The 16828-nt window shown below is 43.8% G+C and overlaps 1 protein-coding gene across 1 annotated transcript in view; it reads right to left on the bottom strand.

Annotated features, from left to right (window-relative positions):
- EML4 (EMAP like 4) overlaps positions 1 to 13502 on the bottom strand; it is a 147847-nt gene extending 134345 nt beyond the window's left edge. Inside the window, exon 1 of the mRNA XM_030944913.1 lies at positions 13144 to 13502. Within this exon, the coding sequence (XP_030800773.1) occupies positions 13144 to 13168 (25 nt within the window). The 5' untranslated portion in view covers positions 13169 to 13502. The remainder of the gene's footprint in view (positions 1 to 13143) is intronic.
- Positions 13503 to 16828: the final 3326 nt, after the last annotated feature.

Here is a 16828-nt window from a genome sequence, read left to right as displayed (position 1 = left end):
TTCTTTGCTTCCCAAGACAGAAGAGTCACACTCAGGAGCCTGGTGTTCTCTACTGCCACAGCTGTCTCTCACTAGCCCCCTGCAGTCCCCCAGCACAGCTCCATCACCATGTGGTTTGAGCCATGGGATGGGTCCTGCTCTTCCCCCAGCACAGCAAGGTACCATGGTGATGATCTCACACACACAGAGCAAAGCACACTCCCATATCAGCAGTGCACTGTCCACCCTCCAAGCAGGGAATGCACTGAGAACACCACCAGAGCTTGACTCCATCTGGTTTGCTCTTGCTGACACCTTCAGAAATGTTTTTAAACAAACACAAACACTGACCGACTGAAGGACTACAAATTACTGCCTCAAAACTAAAACCGAGGGGTTTTTATGGTAGGTAGAAAGTAGATGAACTGCTCAACATGCAGCTTACTCAAAAGGGAGTAGAAAAGTAAAATGCAAAATGAGAGCAGAACCACACATGACAAAAAAAATTCACAATATGTAATAGAAGAGCTGCAGCACCTCTTGGTAATTATAACTACTCTCTATGACTGCTACAAGTCACTTGCTAGAGCAATAAAAGAGGCAGCACTAGAAAGCACCTAAATACAACTCTGTGCGTTCAATTACAAAACTTATCTTACAAAAGATAAGTTTCCTATAAATTACATTGACACATGTCGGTTCAAAAAAATACTCTCAGCAATAAAGCAGACACAACATACACTATGCACGTGAAACATTGTGCACAGCAAGAAATCATTAACTTTAACAGCACAAAACATAAAAATTAGCTGTAAAAGCAGCAGAGAATCTCCAGTGATCTGATGCGGCACTTCCTTCTAAGTTTCACCTTGTACATGTGTAATTGCTGCAATAAAAGTCCTGGGAAAAATGGGTTACGTCAAACAAAACAATCAAACCAATAATGATTAACAAGTAAGTGGAATGTACCTCAGAGTATAAAAAACTAATATAAATGCCTTTATGATTATCTGCTATATGTTGAAAAAGTGTAGCTCTAACAAGTTTCTAGACTTGCAGAAACATACCTACTTTCAGTGTTCTACTAGCATGGAAGATGGTCCCCCAAAGCTTTTAGTACATAGGCACACATCAAAAATTAGGAGAAGAGAAGAAGGTAATGAAGAACACCATATGGCAGCCATTATCTTACTAAATAAGAGGGATGGTTCTTGTTAGAAGAGAGCCAAGGAGCAGAATCTTGTTGGACTGAACAGCCAGTATAATGCAACAAGCAGCAGCCCCCTCCTGCTCCAGGATCCCTTGGAAGTGGCCCAGAAAGACATCAAGTTATCAGAGCATCCAGGTGATTGAGTTTTCCATTTTGAGAATACAAATGGTTCACATAGTACAAGAGCTAAGTGACTAAAACCGATTCTAACTCCTGTTTCCAAGAGACAGAAAATTGCTTCTACAACACCGAAACCACTAGAAGTCAGCATCTGAGGAGAGCACAGGTTAGAAAAAGGGTGACATGACAAAGTAGTCCATGGCAAGCATGTCATACACAACCTCAACAGCTTTCTAGCAAAAACTTGAAGCTAAATGGCATTCAGTGAAAAACAAAATAATATTCCACACGGAATAAAAGATTTAAAAAATCCCCAAACAATCACAACAAGGCATCCACAGAGGTGCTGGAGAAGGGATGGGGATTCTACAAAGTTTCAGAGTGTTGGACAATCTAGGTGCTCACAGTGAGGAGTACATGTCACAGCAGTCTAACACAACAGGAAGAAACACAAGTTGCTCTGCAGAGCACCCCTCCAGCAGCTGCAGCTTGTCAGCATCCCCATGAAACCTCTCAGGGAGTTCACCAGGGGGTTTCTCCAGTTCTCCTGCAGTCTCCAATTAGAGGCCTTCCTTCCAGGGGCAAACATTTTCCTTTCCCTCCGTGCTAAAAAACTGCTTGTTCACAGAAAGTCAAAACCATATGTGATATGTAATTATTAGCATTACCCCTATTTTGTAGAGCCCCATGGAAGTCTGTGCTGTCACACCACCCAGCTTCCCTACGCATCACTCAGGGCCACATCTACAGGGGAACCAGAAGAGAGAAGCAGAGATGGTTTCCATCTCAAGGGTCTTGCCCCAAATCCCAGTGGGATCTGGCTCTGCTCTCCAGTGTGACAGTGCCCATGGGCAGCACAGGGCTGGCTCAAGAGCTTGGAGGAGAATGTAGGACACAACATGAACTGTTCATGACAGAGAAGGGGGGATGTTAGCACACACATGAAAGCTGATGAGGCAGATGAAAATCACTATGAAATGGCTGTTTCTGCACCCCTATTTCTCAACAAAGAAAGATGCAGATCAAAGGCAGGAGCCAGTACCCAAGGCTGTTAAGCCAGTACTGCAACACAAGGGTTGGTAACATCCCAGAGTAGTTAAGCTGATGAAGAAAACTGGGGTTAAGAGCCAACAGACCAGTCTTAGATGACATCAACCCTACCCATTCTTCTTCTAAAAACACATACCCAAAGACTGTATGACCATACAGAAGAGCTGTTTGCCAAAATGCAGCTTCTTAGCTGCATTCATCTGAGGCAAGTCACTTTTTTCTAGTAAAGATTTCCCTGCTAATTAGTTTAACTTTGAAGGTATTTTGAGTTTTAACCCATACGCTCCATGCAAGACTCCGCAAATAGCAACATCACAAAGAGCAAAAAAAAAAAGCTACTTCAAAGTCAGCCTAAAGTTTTTCAAAACCAAAATACATACTGCAATGCTTAAGATAATCAAGATCCAGTAATACTGACAGGAAACCAAAAGGTGCATTAATCACACATACAAAAAGTAAGTCCAGATAGGGCTACATTACATAAGAGATAAGTTATATATAAGGTGGGGGTCAGTCTCCCAGGAAACAAGTGATATAACACACAAGAATGCATCAGGACAGGTTTGGATTTGATATTGGGAAAAGCTCCTTCACTAGAAGGGTGGCCAGACTTTGAATCCCTTAAATAAAACTGGGGGAGAGTGTAGGGGGATGTCAGTGGGTGTGTTACTATGTATACACACATGCAGACACCAGAGTCAGGAAATTCCCCAATTAGTTCTGGAAACTAAAATAAGGACTATTAAAATTGTATCTGTTTAAATTAACTTTAATTAAAGGCTGAAAGGCAGACATAAGTGATCTTATCAAGCACAAATCTGCATGAATTGACAAATACAATTTAGGCTGCAAACACTCTACGCAAGCTTTCTTGTCAATTCTCTTTCACTTTCCTGCAATTCCCTGTCATTTTATCTACAGCTTTGGAAAAAAACCATCCCTTTGTGATCTACAGAAAACAAACAGTAACGTTGCCTTTCATTCACAAAAACAGTAACGGCCAAGTTAGAGCCCTTTGGTTGGTAAAGCTGCTGTAGCTATAGGAGCAGGAAATCGACATTTCTACTGCAAATAATAACTAAGTAAATACAGATAATTAAAAGCACGCTAGCAAGAATCTCTACACAAAAACCTGTATTATTTAGCTAGGCAATAACCAAACTCATAGGCAGAGATAAAATCTTCACTCTAACAATGCTTCAAATACCTTAATCCAGTATGAAACAGCTTACACTCTTTGTTTCTGAGGTGGAGGATGACTTCAACATTTGACTACTGAAAGTCAAACAAAATGCCCTCCCAAACTCATATTTCTCTACAAGCAGAATACTATACACACATTCAAACATTCCTGTAGCAGAGCCACAAGCCTGGCAGACACACACACACAAAATGAACGATCAAATAGCTGCTCAAAACTCACATGACTTGATATAAAGAAAAACTGGTCTCCTATCTCCAGTTCAGTAAGCAGGATGCCAGATTAGGGTCCCACACAATACCACACCAGCTCATTGACAAAATACCTCAATGAAAAAGCAATATAAGATTCCTCCAAACAAATATTTCCTGCATTTGCCAATGTACACCATGACATTTAACCCATAATAAACATTCTGCAGTACACTAAGATCAAAGATTGGTAACATCCACCAACCTGATGCCCACAGCTTGAATCCCTCCAGTGTTTAAATAACTAACAAACTATTAACATCCAAAGGTTTGGCATCTGAAAATGAAAAATAGAAGTCTGTTGCAGAATTAAATTTGTCTTTAGATGATGCTTGGAGCAACCTGGTCAAATGGAAGGTGTCCTGCCCACAGGGACACCTGGAATTAGATGATCTTCAGTGTCCCTTCCAAGCCAAACCATTCTGTGATTAAACAATAACTTTGAGTCCATATTTGTCCGCATCATGAATAAAGTGGGATTGTTTCTCAGTTCTTGGGTGGGGTGGTTCTAAACTTCAGAGTTTACCAATTTGAAGATTGCCAGCTTCATCTGTTTTCTTTGCACCTAAAGCAGCTGGCAGGCAAAAGCCTGAGGTGTGATGTTAACCTCACACAGAAATTATCTCCACACTGCAACAGTTGTCCAATTGAATCCTAAAAAGGTGTATCAGTTTGTAACACCAGTACTGCCTAATATGCTGGATAGACTTTGGAAATGCACCACCAAAAACTCTACAGCACTTGGGGGCCAGCATTTGTTTCTTCCTATTTAGAGTTTGTACCAACAATTTCAATTAGTTATTCCAGCAAACATCACAGGAATAGTACCATGCTGGAGAACCATTTCTAATGAACCACTAATAAGCCAAATAAAGAGTTCAGGGGAAAAAAGAAAGTGTTTTACAAGAATCTGAACTGTTTTCTACAACATACCTAAGACCCACTTTTCTCTATGCTTAAGAGGAAGAGAGGCAATTTCTATTTTTATAGCTCCTTTGAAAATATCTCAAATCACCCAACTCTTTGTTTATAACCAACACTTCATCCCTCCAAGCATCTCTCAGAAAATACTACAGCCACAGATTATAGAAAATACAGAAAAAAATCCAGATTTGGAGAACAGCACTGCCAACAGCACTGCCATCTTTCTTCAATATGTCATATAACTTTCATGGAAAAATGCCATCATTAAATGCTTAGAAAATAGACATGCAGATGGATTTACTGCTTCATGCTTAACCTGTGAAAGAATGTTAAAAAAATTCAAATTATAAAAAAAAAAAAAAAACAAACAGAATTTGTACTGTCTATTATTGTCCCTCTTGCCTTATGGTTTTAATGCACATGTTTAGAATTCAGAAAGCAAGCACCACAGCCTCACAAACCACTGACTGCCTGCCAGGTCTCTCTGATGGCATTTGCACAACACACTCTGGGAGAGGAGGGGATAGCAGTTCAATGCAGAATTTCATAGTTAAACAAAGTTGTAATTACCTCCTTGTTAGAGCTCTTGTTTAAAGAAGCTAAGTGATACTACACAGACATGAGTATTGCAGCTGAAAGAGTTTAACTTATGGTTCTGACCTCTGGAGGTCCCTCCTTTCCACACCTCTCTTTGGAAATACTGAAAAGCACATTTTTAGAAATGCTCTTCTGAAATTCCATTCAATCAAATTGCATCCAAACCACCCCCAAACTGTACCAGTTGCAATGCAAATCTTGAGTTCTAATGAAGGAAATACCCATACAATGCACACAGAGCAGGAAATGGCATGGTGTGCTTGTGACCAAGAAAAAGAGGGATGAAAAACTCAAGCCCATCCTACTGCTGTTCCTTTCTACAGAGATGTGCACAAAGCTCATCAGAAACTTGATGCAAAAGCAATATTTTTCTGTTCTCTAAAGAAAAGTAACATATAGTAAACTGTAAGGAAACTAATAGTCCTATCATTCATCTCACGTATATTTGGCATTGTTTAATTAGTTATGAATGTGCAGGCTTGCTTACCTCAGCCAATGACTAATTTAGGCATTTTAAAACAATTTCTAGTACCCTTATGTCATGATTTCATTAAAAACCATTAAAAAAGTGGTGAAATCATTACTTCTTTGTTTAGACAGCAAATGTAAATTTCCTGTCAACAGCCATTTTCTCGCTTTTGTGTCTCAACTCAGAATAAAGAAACCCAACTCTTTTGTCTTTAAAATTATAAGGTTCTCATGAAAACACTTTTTTCATTTACTTTAACTAAACCACATTTCTAGATCTAACTAATTTACAGCATCCCTTTAGGGAGCCAAATCTGGGGCTTAGGATAATTTTTTTTCATTTATCCACCGGGTTTCAAACTCCCAGTTTTCCCAGAGGATTATGAAAGCCTGCCAATTTAGCTTGATGCCTTAAGACTGTTTACACAAATCCAAAATACAATCCAACATAAGCCAGTCTGGTTTCAGCCTCCCCCTGCCGTACTTTTTAAACTCAAAACTGGCCAGAGGAACGGGAACCAACTCCAGGCTGGAACACTGACTTTACAGCTATGCGTGGAGCTTCAGCAAAACAAGAGAACCAGGTGACAGACAACACTGAGTATTTTTCTTCTATTTAATTCATAGAAAATTCCATGCAACTGTACAAAATATATCACATCCATTTACAGCGCACAGCTGTTGTTCCTGGTCTTGTCCCTCACACTGCATTTCTATTATGCATAAGAGTCACTCACAAGCACAAGCAGCTCCAGAAAGAAGAGGTATTAAGTACAAAAAGTAAGCCTACTTCTACAATAAGACAGATTTGCATTCAAAAATATCTTGCTTAAGAAGTTGCAGGAGCATGCATTCCACATCACAAGGTTGGGCAGGAAGGCACTGAACACCACCAACCAAAGAAAGAAGGTGGATTCTGCAAACATGGTGAAAGCTGGCTGTCCTTCCCTACAAACAGCACTGTCATGCACAGCAGAGCAGCGCAGCCATTAAAGAGTCAAGAAACCAGCAGTTAAAGAACAAGACACAGCTATATTTAGTAAACAAATTAGGCTGAAACTATCGAGGATAAGCAAAAGAGGCAAACCACAGAGAGGCAAAACAATCAAAAAACTGATTAAAAAACCCTAGCTCATTCAACCCAGTAAGGAGACTCGGGGAAGAAAGCTTAAGAATACTGTAGCACTCACTGATAGTTTGTAACATAAATACTTGCACCATGGAGCAAAAAAAGCCAAACAAAAATAAGAAAGGGAGCAGGAAGGAGGAAGAAAAGAAAAAGGCAAAATGAGAAGAGAAAAAGCTTTTTGTATGTTCCAAGACTAAACAATAAACTCAGGCTTTTAATGGTGATGGTGTTGCTCTCCACATCCCACCCTTTCATCAGCACTACCCATCCACTTTCGTTGAGTAAATGATCAGTTCAGACTCCAAGCTGCTCCATGGACACAAGATTTTGCAAGCTGAATGCCCATATGTGTGCTTCCTAAAGAGCACTCAGGCTCTCAGAAAAAAACTGCACATCACCATGTGGTGTCCAGTTAACCATCCTTCAGCATTCAATTAAAGAAAAGTCCAGGAAAGTAAAATTCTGCATCAATTTAAACAAGCAGATTAAGAAAAAGAGGCAAGTAATTCCTCTTTTAAACTCCTGATGCTCGCTTGTTTACAGAGAGGAAAAGTGAGGTCAGCAGTGGTTCCACCTGAACTCCTCAGTAACTGCAGAAAAATTTCTTGAAGAGGAAGTTAATGAAGCTTATGAAAAAAAAGTTCTTTATCAGGTGATTTTCATCTCCTAAACAGAAGAATGTCCCTACTAGAAATGCTCAACACCAGCAAGATCAGAGGGAGTTGCACTGTCATCATACATGCCATGTGCTATAAAATTAATTATCCTCTACCAGCCTTCCCATTACATTATGTGTGGGTAAAACAGGAACAACATTCTTGGCCTTATGATCGCATTCATTAAGGATTAGGTTTAGCAAGGACCTAAAGAGAGACAGGAAAAATAAACCTCAGTAATTGATACAAACCACACCAAGAAGGGAAGCAGCTCTGAAGAGCAAGGAGTGACATTCAGATCACTCTGTACTTACTAACAACACAATCCATCATAATAATAATAATGTTTACAAAACAAAATACTGCTTCAAAGAACTTCTAAGAACACTGTTCTTGCCTAATTTTCCCCTCTTACGTACTTCATGATATAAAGCACAGAAGGAAAAAAATCCTTTCAGAGTAGGTTCTTTAGGCAAGAGACAATTCTGTCAGATAACTCTACTACCGTAAGAAAAGTACTCAGCTACAGAATATAAAAAATACACTGTAAGGCCAGAAATTATTCTAAGTATCCCAAGCATTAAAAGCCTTTCTGAAGGAGAAAGAAATTCTAAGAGAAGGAGTTCTAACAGGTTCCTGCGCTTGAGATACTACTCACAATGAGAGCAAATATTGCCAATTGCTCTGTGCAAAAGAGAATTGTTTTAAACACACAATCCTTTGCTTTTCAGCTGGCTAGAGAGCAAAGGGTTCCTCCTCACTGCACATGAACCAAAGAACTCTAGCAAAAGGTGAGCTGCAGCCACCAAGTTTCTAAAGCAAACAGCCTGTTCCCTCCTTGCTGCTGGAGTTTAATCTTCCCTGGCACCAGCCAAGGCCATCCCTCTCAGGCAGGGGAGAATGATGTCCTGCCAAAGTTTTTATTTTTATGAAGAGCAGCACAGTGACAATAGCACACAGCAATCCCACGAGCAGAGCCCTGTGAATTAGGCTGAGCTCACTGTTGCTATGAGCAATTGCATTGCAGCACCACGGCCACTTCTGCAGTCTAGACGGGCAACGATAAAACTCAATATTCTAGCCCAAATAAATGACAAATACCCCACACACTCATTTTTCTCGGTAGTGAGCCCAGCCAGGGATGAATCATCATGCACACACGCTTTCCAGGCTCACGGCACCAGCGACCACAAGATCCTCTCTGCCTGAGCCCTGCAGAAGCTCTGCCCCCACAGACCGGGGGCTTTGGAGAAGCCTTACTGGGTTTTAGCAAAGCCACAGGTTCAACAGACACTGCTGGCTCCCGCAGGGCTGGGGAGCAGAACATACTCATAACACTGCCTCAGAACCTGCCTGACACAGACAGCTTCTGCACGATACCCAGGAAAAGAAATGGGGCAAAATGATATGAACTTACCTCCATGTCACCCCCCAGTAAGTGGTGAGCATATAAACTGCAGTTAGTAGTAATGCACACACAGTGACAGAACAAAATGTAGATACTGCACAAAATGATAAAAAAAAAGAATCTTAATTATATCTCCAGTTCTTCCTCCAGTAACAACAACAGCAGAGCACAGAGCAAAGCATTGGTCTCCACTTAGTAATTTCAGCTCTCTTTTACTTTCTAGTTCTCTGAAAACAAAATGCACAGGCTCAAAGAATCTTTAAAAAAATTCCTAAATTATTCTGCTTGCCTGAGACTTCAAGATAAGAGTGATTTTAATTTCTCTGTGAAAATATTTTCAACCATAGAGAATCCTTCAGAAAGACTCCTTCTAACCTTCAGGGCATCCTGCACAGCTGCACAAAAGCCATGGCTTGAAATCAGAAGTTGAGACTTCTCCATTTTTTTATGAGTTATTATTCTGCCACAGATGTCAATAGTGGAGAGAGTCCTTTTGAAATGCTCTCTTCCACATTGTCATCACACACTGGTGACAAGCTTGGAAAAGGGTGTCATGATTTATTTAATATAATCCGATTAATGTTTCCATATCTTTGTTTACCACGAGTCATTGTTACAGAGTTCCATGAGCAGAAGCTTTCTCAGAAGGGAAAACAATGCAGCTGCTAAAAGCAATGGAAAACTGTCCAGCAAGAGCGCTCCCTGCTCACCAGCCCCAGGCAGCCTGTCACGGCTTCAGCCTTCCTGAGCCTCAATCGAGCAGATCTCACACCTTAGGCACGAGTGACCCAGCAAAGTCACTCTCGGAGCTGACAGCGCCACCTGGTCCCACCTGCCCCCAGCTGAAGGCTCCCACTGCTCCCCTCCCACACCTGCCATGCTTCTCCCACTCCCTAACAAGCCAATTCAGGCAGAAACACACCAAAACAGCAGGGGCAAGCAGCAAGGCAGTAAAGTAATATAATCGCTGATGATACCTAAAAATCAAAATTACTATTGGAAAAACTGTCAGTCTTCTGCAGCCCTCTGATGGGCTCACCCGGGGGCTCGCAGGCACCAGCAGGAGAGTGGAAGAGAGTCAGGGCAGCAGTGCAGAACGAACAGGAGCCAGGGATGAAGCAGGACAACACTTATTGACAGCCTTAGCTGCACTATTTCCCACATGGGCTTTTTTATTTGCTTTCTTTCTCCTTTTGCTAGAACTCTCTGCTTGACTCCTCTGGCAGAATCAGCAGTGCTTTCTCTGCCCTGATGCAGATCTGTTTTGATGAGGACCCTGAGAGGCAGGGGAACTTGGCAGCATCAGAGCCAGACGCCCATGCTGTGCTCCTGTCTCAGCCAGGGCACAAGGCAAGAGCCCAGGCGCCCAGCCCAAGCTCACAGACTTCTTGTTCCCATTCAGAAGCACATTCTTTGACTTCGAGGGATGCATCTGAAAAGCAGATGGCCAGAATCCATCGAGACCTCTGACAACCATCACATTGGTAATGCCAAATGTGAGATACAACTGTCCTACTTGAGATAATGCATGGGATTCAATAATCACTGTGATATTCTAAAGGTACTGAAGTCACAGCAAACGGGAAATAACTCGGTGCTTTATCAAAATAATCAATACTTATTTCAACTGTGCAAGTTAAATCATAACATATAGATTTATTTTTTACTGTACACAGTAATTGTATACTCGTAAGTAGAGTGCTACATAAGCACTTACTAAGCCAATAACCAAAACAATTTTCTAAATTACACATGAAATGGTTTCTTTCATCTGTTTATTCTCATAAAAATTTCAATGTGGAAGCCAAAAGAAAACAGCTGCGTAAAGTATTTTCAACTGCAAGAGACATGCAAGAAGGTATTTCTGCCTGTGCTAGAGGGCACAATCTGTAATAACATTTTGCCTTCCAGATAATGACAAGAGGCATTAAAAGGACAACTTGCTCTCTAATAAGCTTGCTTGACTGGTTGAGCATGCACATACATAGACAGCACAGTTTTGCCAACAATAATTTTAATTAATTTTTACATTTCGTTCTAAATTACATTAATTTATGGCCTTCCTAAAAGACATTTAGCGGACAGCTAATTAAATTCAAGCCATTAGATTTTAATTAGAGACGTTTAAAAAAAAAGGTCTCAGAACAATTCACACATCTTTGTGAACTCTATGTGCTCATTAGCAGCTAGAACAGCCAACAAGTGATTATAAATACAGAAGAGGACTAAGCAGCATGATGCAAACCTGGAAACAAAAAAGTCACGAAAAGTTTCATACTTCAAAGCAAAAAGATTCTGGGAATGCCCTCCCCTCAGCCCAAGTCCAGAAAACCTCTGTGCATCAGTGCTTGCCACAAAAGCAAAATCAAAGGCCAACTAGCAGTGAATATCATAATACCCATTTTAAAAGGCTGAGCTGAGCTTAATCCTCATTAAATTCACATAAAATCACAGCGCCTTCCCGAACAAACAGTGAAACAAATTAAAGGCCCAGATGGAGCCCCTCCTTAATAAGGCACATGGGATGCCCCAATGAGCCCATCATGGCTCCAGCACAAGGTGCTGGGCCACCCGACGATCCCATGCCACTGCTCACTGAGAACCTCACGCAAAAAAGCAAAGCTTTATTATTTCACAATAATTGAGTTTCTCCTACTTCCAACAAAAGCCAGTTATTTCTAAATATCGACCTCTCTCGGGACCAATACTGCAGGAGTTAAAAGCAATATCGGCGCGCTTTGATATGGTGATCAGTTCTTCTGCTGGGTTAAGAGGTTCATAAATATTAACCATGGCACATTTGCATGTGTCACCCACAGGCACAATCTTCCCTCGGAAAACTGGGAACAGAACCCGTACAATTCCTCCATGTGTCGCTTCCTGATCACCAGATCTGAAATGGCCATGGCAGTTACTTGAGCAAGGACAGTATACCTGGCCAAGAGCCAAACTACCAAAGTATACTGTTAATTATGGTGCACCAGTTTGGGTTGGAGAGATGCCCAAAATGCTGGAGTTGACATTTCAAAAACCTGAAAGGGTTAGGATCACAGTCAGAAGTATTTAAATGAGTCAATTTTTCCAGAAAAATGAGAACTATTCACTGTTACTGCAGATTTTACGGGAGTGACGTAAAAATAAATTAATCTTATTTTTAAGAGGCACAGATTTATTATTCTACAAAAGATGGAGGGAGTTTTATTACAAAACGCCTGCAATAGATGCGGCGGCAGTGAATACGATGAGAGCAGCAGGTAGGCAGCACTGCAAAGCCAATGGTCTTGCAATTTGCAGAAATAGAAACTTACATAGTTTACAATTCTTACATTTGAATGTATATTCAGTTCACACGTGTAATCAGCAACACCCGGTAGCACATGCAATCTGTCCCCCGACAAAGTAAAAAGCTAGGCTGATTTTTGCTTCAAGAAACTGGTGGGAATTTGCCGCAGCCTTCATAAAGCTGAAGGCAGCGCAGCCTATCAGTTTTCTGGCATCATTTACAGGAGCAAGCAGTAAATATTTTCGATCACGCCACGGCTCCGGCAGAGGAACCTGCCGGCAGCCAGGAGCTCGGCTTCCTCGGGCGCACGGACGATGCTCGGACACCGGGAAGGCGCCGACTGCCCCGTTAACATTCCCGTGGATGCCGCCAGCGCCCCCGAGTTTCCAGGGGTGCTGCGCTCCCCTTGGAGCCGCTCTGAGCCGGGACAGGGCAGAGCTGCCCGCGGCTCCCGGCGCGACACCGGGCCCGCTGCGCCCGGACCGACGGCGTCCCTCCCACCCCGGAGCACAAGGGAGAGCCAAAACACAAAATAACCATTTTAAAAACCCCAAACAACCTAAGCCAAACCATCAGCCCAAAGCCAAGCAACTAGTTCTGGGGAAGCGCAAGACCCACGGGGAGGGAAGAACAAAGAAGGCAAGTGCAGCCGGAGCTCTCGCAACAGATGGTTTGAAGCTGACCAGATTTCGCGCTGGCATCCCCTCCCCTCCCGCCGCGGGCGGTGTTCGCACGCACCGGCCCGGCCGGCCCCGGGCAGTCCCAGCCCGCCGCTCCGGCATCCCCGCCGGCCGCAGGTGCGCGCCCCGGGCCCCGCCGCACTCGGGCTGCCCGCACCTCGTCCCGTCCCGTCCCGCCGCCACTCACCCAAACTCCCGGCGAAACCGTCCATCTTGTGCGGAGGGAGGCTGGTGCCGGACCCCGAGGGGAAGCCGCCGTCGTGCTCGGCCGGGACAGGTTCATTCACCCGCGGAGCGGCGGCAGGCAGCGGCGGCGCCGCAGCCCGGCGCTCGCAAGCCGCCCGGGGCAGCGGCTCCGGCGGCTCCCCCGCGCTCGGCGGCGGGAGGCGGCTCCGGCGGCTCCTCCTCCTCCTGCCGCTGCTGCTCCTGCTGCTGCTGCGGGGCCGGCGCTGCCCGGCTCAGTCCCTGCGCCGCGACCCCAGCACGGCGGCGAGTGCCGAGCTGCTCCCGCCCCCGCCACCAGCGCCGCCCCAGCGCCCCGTGCTGTCGTGCTTCCGACTCCGCCCGCCCTGGCAGCCGCCGCTTCCCCTGCGGGCGGGCCGGCCCCGCAGCCCCGCCGGCGGGCGGGCAGCGCCCGGCGCCTCGGGCCCGGCTCCCGCGAGAGCTGCGGGCGCGGAGCTGCGCGGAGCGGACGGCACCGGACGGGACGGGCTGGGCTGGGCTGGGCTGCGGGTGGGGAGCGGCAGCGCCGGGGCCAGCGCAGCTTCTGCGGCGTGGGTCGGCCGGGAGCAGCACCTCGCTTTACCTTCAAAAGCTTGTGCTATCGGACGGGCTGTGGGTGGGTTAATTGGGCGACTTAATGTAACCACGCCAGCAGTCAAAATAGATCTTCTTAGGTGAATCTCAAAACATTCGTTCATACTAGTTGGGGGAAGTTTTTCCTCACTGATGTTAAGCCAGAGGAACTGTCATTTCTTTACCCTCGCATTTCTTACAGCTGAGACTGCACAAGCAGTCACTCCCGCCGCTCCCAGTCAGCCGGGTTCCTGACCGTCTCCGGTAGCTTCCAGCCATGTGCTTGATGTCGGGGAAAAAGAGAAAGTAGGACCAGAAATTCAAGTCAGCCATGCTGCATACTATCTAATCGAACAACCAGGGCGATTTCGTATGTTAAGCAACATCATCAAGTTGCATGACGCACTTTCTCCTTGGTCAGGAAAAGCTCCGTACCCATCGCAACATCCTGTTTTGCTATAAGTATTTCCCTGTAATGCACTCGAGGCGAGTGCCGCAGTTACACAGAGGCGTGGGTAATTGCCTCCCGAGCACGGCCCTGGCATTTGCAGCTGGGCCCTCTAATGACAGCCTGTGGATGTTGTTCAGCAGGACTGGGGAGAACTCGGAGCTAGAGAGCAGCACAGACCGGCTGGAGCAGCCCACATTTCCCATCACCTTCCATCCACTTAGGCAAAAGCATCGCTATCTGGCTGATCTGCAGTATTCAATAAACCCAGGAGGTTTGTGCTTGCTCACATTAGAGAAAAGCGCCTTGAAATTTTTCATCAAAACCTAATCTCCACTGGATTTTCCAGCAAATTTTACTGAGCAGCTGCCACAGCAATGAATTTGAGTGCAGCTGCCAGCCAACTACATTAATAATCCATCATCATACATTCTGTAGTCTTGTCAGAAAAGATGCCCTGTGTTCGATCTGCTATAAATGAGCCACCATTAGCTGCCAAGGTCTGGTCTTAATTACTACCAGGTGTTAGTACCTGCACTTGGAGTGTGTTGTAGGATGGCTCTATCTATATAGGCTATTTTCATGGTCTTCTAGCTATGAGAAATGGACCCTGCAGTCAGTATAGTCCAGTCAAAATTCCCTTTAAAATGCTTCACTTTACGAACAAAGGCAAGAAGAGCCAGGCACTACAACTCCAGTCCTATCTCCCCACCCCCCATTTATTGCTTGCCTCAGGGCAGGTTTCCAAGATGCTCAGAGCATTGGGAAAACACAGAGAGAAATCTCCTCAAGCTAGGAAAGGAAAAGTGCCCTGGGAATTCAGAACCTGTGCACAATTTTCTTCAGGAAAAAATGTCCCTTTCCCAGAGACAGAGCCTTATGCAAATTCTTCAGGTGGGACTTGTGTGCATCAGTTGTGCTGTTTTGTTAAACAAAAAACCCCAACCAAACAAAAAGCAAGCCCAGCTGCCTTCTTCAGCTCTTCAAAACCATCCTTCAGATACATCCATGAGTGAGGTATTGCAAATATTCTTATGTTTGTGAGTGTCATCTCTATTTTGTAGACTGGAAACTGAGGTTCAGAATTGATGATGGCATCATAGATCCTTGTCTAGATGTTTAATCCCTGCTGAAATTGGTTAGGAGCATGAAGGAATATCTTTGATTAGCTGGGTTGTGCAGAGCTTGCATAGAAGTATACAAAAAGGTTAAGGAGCTGCAAAGAAAACCAGTTCTCCGTAATCTTATACTGAACATGAGTATGGTAATGGAGTACCGTTGAAAGCCCAAGATTTGGTTCCAGTATTTTAAAAGTAAAGCTGCAGAGTTAAGGAACTGAACAAAACTGAGATATTTGGAAAGGAAATTTACTTCTATGTGACTTGATATAGGAATTTTTGAAGAGCAAACACTATGCAGAACTTAAAATATGGCAAACCCCAGCTTTTAAATTCTTATGTTAAATACTTCAGTCTAAGCCAAGTTCTGTATGCTATGTTAATTTAGGTGGGGTTTTGACTCAAGCATTTATTTATTGATTGTCTTTGTGGTGTACACAACAGATGTAATTGCAGTATAGATAATACACAGGCAGAACTTCAGAAAAATAATCTGTAGTAAATACATATATGGCTATGTGTATGTAATCTTTAACAATTTTAGTTGGCTGATGGGTGCAAGAACTTACAATTACAGAAAAAAATTATCTTATTTGTGTCTGTTTCAGACACGTACTGGCAAGTTATTTAACATAGCTGTAAACTGATTAACAGTATGACTGTTTCAGGTGCAAACCCTAAGGAAAAGGTGTTTTCTTACCTCTAGTATAGTACTAATGTTTGACTTGGTGGAGGGAGGAATTGTGTAGTGCTTTAAGGGGCTTAACCTCTCTTTGTTGACAGTGATTCAAAAATATGACCCAGAGTGTTGTTACAAAGTTTTAACAAGCTTAGTTATTGTCTCCCTCTAGTTTATGGTTTGATGCTAAAGAAAGATAATGCTATTCAAGATTGGAGTAAACTTGGAATATCCCATCTCAATTTTCAAATCAGTGAAACATCCAGTGCTTTATTGCACATATAGATAGCAAATTGAGAAAGATAAATGTGATACCACAGAGCAGGACTTTTACATCAGTTTGACAGGTTCACAGTTTGGGAGATCGAAATTCTTTTCTGCCGCTCTCCCTCCCCCTGCATTGCAGCCCAACCCCTTTGACTCCTGCCGATTCAGGAGGCAGCTGGACCAATGCTGGGACAGGCAAAGCCTGAGCTCTGCTTCTCAGAATAGCTGGTGAGCAATGAGCCAGTGCCTCAGCTGCACTAAATCAGTTGGGTGTTGCTGACTGCAGCAGGCAAGGCTGACAGACCCTAGCTGGGACCTGGACGTACACAGCGAGTCTCCCTCTTACCAGAGGGAAGTTATGGAAAGTGCAAACCCCAGAAGGAGGTCACCCTGAAATACACACATTTCAGAGATATTTACACAGCCCTTGAAGGAAATAGGCTGCTTTTCCCCTGTTGTTTCATTTCTGTGGCACATTTTCCTCGGACTGCAGGTCTGTGAACAGTACTTCTTGCAAGAATACCTTTTTGAATTGACATAGTTTGGCAGCCTTCAGCCTGGGAAT

Source organism: Camarhynchus parvulus, chromosome 3 (genome assembly GCF_901933205.1).
Source record: "Camarhynchus parvulus chromosome 3, STF_HiC, whole genome shotgun sequence".
NCBI lineage: Eukaryota > Metazoa > Chordata > Aves > Passeriformes > Thraupidae > Camarhynchus > Camarhynchus parvulus.
The sequence above is the reverse complement of the archived record's forward strand: the minus strand, read 5'-3'. Positions and strand labels throughout refer to the sequence as shown.